Source organism: Vanessa atalanta, chromosome 10, assembly GCF_905147765.1.
Source record: "Vanessa atalanta chromosome 10, ilVanAtal1.2, whole genome shotgun sequence".
NCBI classification, from domain to species: Eukaryota; Metazoa; Arthropoda; class Insecta; order Lepidoptera; family Nymphalidae; genus Vanessa; species Vanessa atalanta.
Window position 1 is genome coordinate 6,698,843 of NC_061880.1, and position 7,885 is coordinate 6,706,727.

The following is a 7,885-nucleotide window of genomic DNA, read 5'->3' on the forward strand; positions in this document are numbered from 1 at the left end:
ATATAAACAGTAGCAAAAAAAATCGATAAAATATTAATTCAATAAAATATAAAAAAAAAAACACTTTTAAATGTTGTTGAATTTTAATCAAATCTCAACTTGAATACACAATACAAAAGGGGAAAGGGGAAGTTTCATCGAAATGGTTTGATACGTTGTTAACGAAAACATACAAATGTTCTTATAATCAAAAACCTTTATATGCGTGTATTATGTATATGAGATGTGTGTATGTGTGTTATGTATATACGAGCGTGTATGTTTTATATAATATCAGTGAACGATTATTTCCGAACTCCTCATAACACAAGCAAAAGTCATATTTGAAAATGAAAATATTATCTTAATTTTTCCTCTCGTGTATATTATAAACTTGGAGGAGCTGTTAAACTGTTTTCTAAGAAAGTCGAAGGTTTAAAGTTTTTATAAGTTTCTAAGTAGACTCGGAAACTAGTCAAGCGTTCTAGAGCATTATTCGAGAATTTTTTCATTGAAAACTTCGGGAGAAAATACGAAAGATTTATATAACGGTGCAGAATTTATTGGAAATACTTTATGATGTTATGAATGATAAAGAGGAGAGACAAGTTCAGTTATTTATATACATGTAAAAAGTTTTGTATAAATTTAATTTATTTTAATTAAGTGTGAAGGAAAACGTAAGGAATAAGGAAGAAATAGTTTTGATATTAAAATCAATAGCTCGGACTTAAAACTTCATTTTATGGTAAGCTAAATATTTATATATTTTTTCCTCTTGATAAGTTTTAATTGAATGCCCATTTTGATTTTGATAGAATGATTGTAGTATTTATATGTCAAATATCATCGTTTCATTTCAACGTATCAAAATTCGCAAATCGCACACAATCCATAATTACAACTTACTTTTAGAAAAATAAAATCTTATTAAAAACTCAAATACCTAAATACCTACTTCGAACAAAATTATTCCAAACGAAAACAATAATAACATTTGTGTTTTACTTTCGCTTCAAATTATTTCATTGTTTATCTTGCTGTCATTAATTTTGCTTTATACTGTGTTAAATTTAGATTGAAACAGTCTTACTTACAATTATTTAGCCATTACAAAATTTGAATTTATACGTTTTTTAATATTTATAGAAAGTGTTTTGCGTATACGAATCGACCAGCACAAAAAAAAATATAATTTCAAATTTAGAAAAATTATGTTATGACGGTGATTATGATTGGGCTACCAAATATTTAAAGACTAGCAAATAAAAACTTCATCAAAACTTATAAATAAGTACCTATAAATTATTTAATTAAATAAGTCATGACTTTTAAATGGTAGACTAACCTGATAATTAATAAAAAAAGGTATAAAATTATTTAAGTTTAAATAAGGTACTTACTACATAAATGTTTTTATTGAAATACAATCATACAAAGATTTTTTTTGGGCGTATGTAAATGAATCCATCAAATTTTTATCACGATCAAAACACACAGAGGGCAACATACAAACATTAATAATTATTTTTATAAAATACTCTACTATTACCATTTGACGCAGTAGTTGTCAGTGCAATGACGATTTAAGGTACTTATTCGCTTGCCAACCTATACCCTTTTTTTTTTTTTTTTTGTTTAACGAGGAGGAAATGCATTTACGCATGCCGCCCGGTCGGGGGACCGGGACGGGTATGTGGGACTCAACCGGGAACTAATGCCCCGTGCCAGGGCACGCTAGTGCTAATGCCCTGTCCTACCCACTAAAACCATCCTCGGGTTTCCACCATGCCGCCGAGTGGTGAGGCCACGGGATCGCCAAGGGCATGCAACCGCGACCCCACCAGCGGCAGCCGCCGTAAGGCGGCTGAATATTCATGGAAAGCGCGCCTAGTGCGCGCCTTCCCCCTCATCCTCCACGTAAGAATGTAGCGAACTCCCCCGAGTTCGCCACTGGAGGCTGGGCGTCAACGAAGCTGTCGCCCTGCGGCGGATAAGATGGTAGGCTCCGCCGCTGACCGCCGGTGTAAAACACCTGGGAGGCTCGAGTAGCGAGCCCTCCCACTCCCTCCTAGCCAACGAGGCCACTCACATGGTCCGCCCTGACGCCGATCAGGGACGTACCAGGAGCAGCCCCGCGGCATCCCTCCCGCCAGTCTTAGCCGTGGCCGACGAGCAAGCTCAAGCCGGCCCCGTTGCCCAGGGTACACCACGAGGAGGTGACTGACATGTACCCCAACCAACCTATACCCGTACAATAAATAAAAATTTTTTTTAAAAATATATTTATGATTGAATTTATCAATGTTTATAATAAATAGACGCGTTCTGTAATCTTGTTGAGTGTCGTCACTTGGCATTGATTGATGTTTCGTGCCATGACCCATTCCACCTCATTTAGTCTCAGAAGATTTTTTGTATAAAAAAATTCGCTAGGGATCTAAAATTTGCGTTATATTTTTACATTTACTTTAGTCCTAGAATGACCTAGAACATAAGCCAGTGCCTTATCTACAGTGGAATGTTAATAATTATTAATATTATTTGTCTATTGACATTCGATTTATCTAAATCGATTAAGGTCTAGTCTAAACAATAAACATAACTGTAAATAATAATAATGTAAATAAGCGCTTCAAAATAGAAATAGACATATATAAATAAATGTAAATAAAATAAGCCTCACCACTCATATTTCTCGACTTTTTCCCTTCAACTTAAGGTTCAATATTGTGCATTTTGTTAGACGCTAGTCCAATAAAGCATTTCTCTTAACATTACTTGGCACTTCAAACTTACTTACGTCTAACATTTTCACTATCTTTTATCGTATTTCCTTTAAGACTTGTACGTTTTGAGAAAGGTTTCAAAACATAAGAAAATGAGAAAGACCTGGTTTCTTTTAAACTTCTTAAAGGACGTAATGAACTGGCGTAATACTTTTAGTTAATATCTTACGACAGGGTAAAAACTCACGTAAAATATGCCTTTATTTTTGAAGTAAGAACAAACCACCACAAACCAACAAACACAACAAACAACAAAAGGATACCTTTTTATTCCCCCTAAATTAGTAAAATTGAGGTTTCAATTTATTTTTGTGGTTTGTGTGCAATTTCTTTGATTTTGAATTGTATTGTGTGATTAAAAAGTGAGAAAATGTAATCATATTAGGAGATTTTGGAAATCCCACAGATAATGTTAGAAATATAGTAGGAGCCCAAGCAGTATTCCTTTAGTTTGTCATTTATATAAATCTAAACACAAATATTTAGGCTGTACCGTGAAAATTACTTTGTTCCTGTTTGTGAAGGTTTTGGGCTGTGTATTGGCATTTTTAAGCATAAAAAGATATAGGCCATAGTCCACAGCGCAATTCGGGTTAATGGCAGTAATATTTACTGAGAGGAATTAACAGTACATAACGAAGGAGGTAGGTGCCGTAGGATCAAACTTTTGCGTTGCAGTCAACCGATCTTCGACTCTACACTATCACCAGTGCTTAATAAATAAAAAAAAAATTACTTATTATGAAATGTGCAAAACACTACTTTTCATTTTAATAATACCGTTACAATTATTTAAACATTTTCTACAGTTTAAAAATGCATTACTATTACTAAAAAATTTTTTTAGCATTAGCAGCCCGTAAATGTCCCACTGCTGGGATAAAGGCCTCCTCTCCCTTTGAGGAGAAGGTTTGGAGCATATTCCACCACGCTGCTCCAATGCAGGTTGGCGGAATACACATGTGGCAGAATACTAAAAAATAACGACACTTAAACATAATTTCGACGGCGATTGATTTTTATCAAAAAATAAATTTATTTTAGGTGAATTGTACATTTATAAATTAAAATACCCCAACTGCATCCAATGATTACCAAATATCAAAAGTAAGTTTCTCTGATTTCTGTAAGTTACCTTATTGTGATTTTAAAAACCTTACTCTCGATATTGTATAATTACGTAGTAATGATATCAAGCTAATGTCCAGTTCCATAACTAGACTAGAGTATATGTGCCAAACTTGACATAATATTTATATTTGCCTGTAAGAATATAATAATAGTGTTTTTAGGGTTCCGTAACCAAATGGCAAAAAACGGAACCCTTATAGATTCGTCATGTCTGTCTGTCTGTCTGTCTGTCTGTCTGTTTGTCCGTCCGTATGACACAGCAACTTTTTTCCGAAACTATAAGAACTATACTGTTGAATCTTAGTAAGCAGATGTATTCTGTGAACTGCATTAAGATTTTCACACAAAAATAGAAAAAAAACAATAAATTTTGGGGTTCCCCATACTTAGACCTGAAACTCAAAATTTTTTTTTCATCATTCCCATACCTTTGGCGTATCTTAGATAGGTCTTTTAAAATGATAATGAGGTTTCTAATATCATTTCTAAGCTGAATAGTTTGCGCTAGAGACAATTTCAAAGTGGTAAAATGTGTCCCCCCCGCCCCTTGTAACTTCAAAAGTAAGAAATAGGTAAAACTAAAAATAATATATGATATACATTATAATGCAAACTTCCATCCAAAATTTAAACGGTGAATGGTTTAATCGAGATCGAGTAAGTACTTTTATTTTAATACGTCATAAATCTAAAACCGCAGTTTACCTTTCATTCAATCAACTCAAATATAAAAAAAAAAACATTTAATTTCATAAACATAAATATTTTTACTTGCTGCTACGGAACCGTTCATGGGCGAGTCCGATTCGCACTTGGCCGCTCTTTTATTATTACAGCAATTAACATTGTGTATAAGAATATTTAGAAAAGTAGTCTTGGTTATCATTGAATGTAATAAATATATTCATATATAGGCATAGAAAAAAATACCTTTATCTCCTCTGTACGTCAACACTATTTTTTTGTTTCGTAACTATTTACGAACATGTTATGTCTAACAAATAGCTTTCGGCATTTCTTTTCCATATAAACTTAATATTCTTCACTTCATACTCCTTTGTCTGCGTTATTTTCGTAAAAGTTTTGCTTCACTTATTCAAAATTTTGAGCTTATTAATTATGAGAAAAACACTTATCATTATAAGAATCTAATTAAAACATTCAATAGTCAATTAATTAAAATATAAATAAATATAATTAAGCACACAATCTCTGAGATTCCAGATATCTTAATTCAGACTGTATAGACTTGAGCACTGCATCTAATTCTACAATAGTCGTGCTGTTCTTTCTCGACAACAACCATTTTTGATGACCACGTAAAGAACATTTGTGAAATAGCATATAATCATCGTTTACTTTCGCATATACTCTTGCCTCATATTTGTCTTCCGAGAAAAAAACGGATTCTGGATCGTATATGAGAAATTTCACTTGGTTATGGCCCATTATCATACTTTTAAATTGTCCATCATGTCGGTCCAATAAGATTGGATTATCATCAAAGGAATATGGGTTCTCCGATTTGTAAGCGTCAACATATCTCTGGACATCAGAAGGAGACGCCTTCGTCATCACTGTCTTAGTACATGAACTTGAAGGCACCAAGTTCAAGAAAATTGCAAATTTGTAAACTTCATACCAAGTTCCAATTAGGAAATTGTTGTCAAAAGGCTCAGAATATCTATTAATGCATGCTTGCTCCACCTCAGTCAAAGCGATCACGTTTCCAAATATCACTAATACAAGTATTATAGACAGGAAACAAGCCATCGTCAATTTCACAGTAAATACTTGATTCTCAATATAAACTTACTGTTGGCACCCTTATATTTATAGTCGCAATCATGATAAGCAAGAATTTATTGCTGAGTAATTACGTAATATATTAGTCTAAGTTGATAATAATGACCATACAAGCTATTAGTCCCGACTTTGTACGGGCGAAATAAGCATTTGTAGTACGATTTTTTAATATATTATACGAACATAACTGTATAAATAATAAATTGAACTGCGGTACGATTTATATGCACAATACATGCACATTTCTATGTTTTTGTTTAAGTAAGCTGTTTCGAATCACAAAATATAAAAAGCAATATTTATCGATGTTAAGGATTATTGTTATTATTAAGCTAAATTTGACCAAAAAAGACAAAAATTTGCGCGTAAAGCGCTAAAAAATCTCCATTTGCCGTATCTCAAGATTTGAGAACATTCCCACTGCCACCACAGTTAGTACCGGAATACTTGTTCTTGTTATACTTGTAGATAATAGTTGCGCAGTCAATTGGAAGGTAAAGCCAAATTAGAATCAAAAAAGCTTGGTGTACCCAAAAATCACAGAATGCTATTGGAGTGCTCTATGATTTGTCTAGGTTATTTGATTGCGTAGAACACGAGACTTTTCTTTATAAGCTCAAATACTACGGGTATACATAAGGTAAAGCTCTTAATATCATTGCTTCATACTTGAGTCAAAGAGTCAAATAAGTTTTTATTAATGGAATAAAGTATTCTTGGTCTACTTTAAAAATGGATGGATCCGCAAGGATCAATTTTTGGTGCCTTACTGTTTCTAGAATATATAAATGATCTTGATTTCTAAGTTAAAGGTATTTGTGATATAGTGCTAACGATACTTCACTGATTTCTTAACAGGCCAGCAGGATAAAAACTGACTATGACAATGTAAACAGTGCATTATCACAGATACACGATTGGTTCACAGTAAATAATTTAGTTTTGAATGTTTTACCAAAGATTAGGAAGCAAAAATATAATATATCATTTAACGATGGCTATCTTTATGTAGCCGATACTACGGTATTTTTAGGAATAGCATTAAATTCTAAACTTCAGTGGAGTCCTCACTTATCGTCCCTGACAGGAAGACTCAGCAGACGCGGTTAGATAAGTCTTAGGGCAAGGTATCCGTTTCCATAGTAAAATTCTGCAGAAATTTTTAATTTTTCATTTCATTAATTTGTTTTCATTGTGTTGTGTGTTTCATATGTACCCGTTTTTTACCCAAAAGATGCGGAAGGAGGTGTAGGAAATTGGGCACTATTAAATTTGATGTGGAAATGGAGTGAATCATTACGTATTATCAAACAAAATTTATTACAGCTGTCTGTCTCTCCCTGTGTATACTTAGATCTTTAAGATTACACAACGGATTTGACACGGTTTTTTAATAGATAGATTGATTCGAGACGAAGGTTTATAGGTATAATACATGCAGAATATAGTAGAGAAACGGTGATAATTTTAGAGGTTTCTAATGTGATGTCGTAAGTAAACACATATTTTTGCGCTTACATTGCAAACGCTGGCTGAACCCTACAAGATACAAAACTCTGTGCTATCTCTCAGGGATAACCGACAATAGCAATTTTTTACCCTTTACGAAAAATTGTCTCTTATTTTCGAAGCAATTTTAAGTAATACAGCATTAATCCTTTTAAGCATCCAATTTAATTTAATATTAAATGCATTGTGCATTTAATATAGATCAATATCAATATCGGCCTTTTACAGCATGTTATTTGAAATAATATTTTCGAAGATATTACAGATTTAAAATGCAGGGACTTAGCAGTTTGTATTGTCTAATGACAAAAAGCTATAAGCTTTGTATATAATGACATTCTTTAGTATATTTAGTATCAATATTGCACCCGTGCGAAGCCGGTGCGGGTCGCTAGTATTTTTATAAAATATGCAATAAAATAATAAAAACAATCATTACACACACTCCGATACGTTTAACACATACATGTTTATCTACTAAATATTTAATATGAAACATTAATAGATTAAGTTTATACTACCAATGACAACAAACGTCATGTCAAAGATGAAAATCAATGATCATCTTATTTAAATTTGATTTTTTTTATGGCAGTAGTGTCAATGGGCGACAAGTTACAATTTAATTATTAAAATAATAAGAACAATTTAATTAAAACATTTAATAGTCA

At 32.7% G+C, this 7,885-nt stretch overlaps 1 protein-coding gene across 1 annotated transcript; it reads right to left on the reverse strand.

Moving 5' to 3' along the window:
- Positions 1-5,064: 5,064 nt before the first annotated feature.
- Positions 5,065-5,701, reverse strand: LOC125066902. The gene has a single exon (XM_047675218.1). The coding sequence runs from the start codon at positions 5,670-5,672 to the stop codon at positions 5,097-5,099; it is 576 nt and encodes a 191-aa protein (XP_047531174.1). The 5' UTR covers positions 5,673-5,701; the 3' UTR covers positions 5,065-5,096.
- Positions 5,702-7,885: the final 2,184 nt, after the last annotated feature.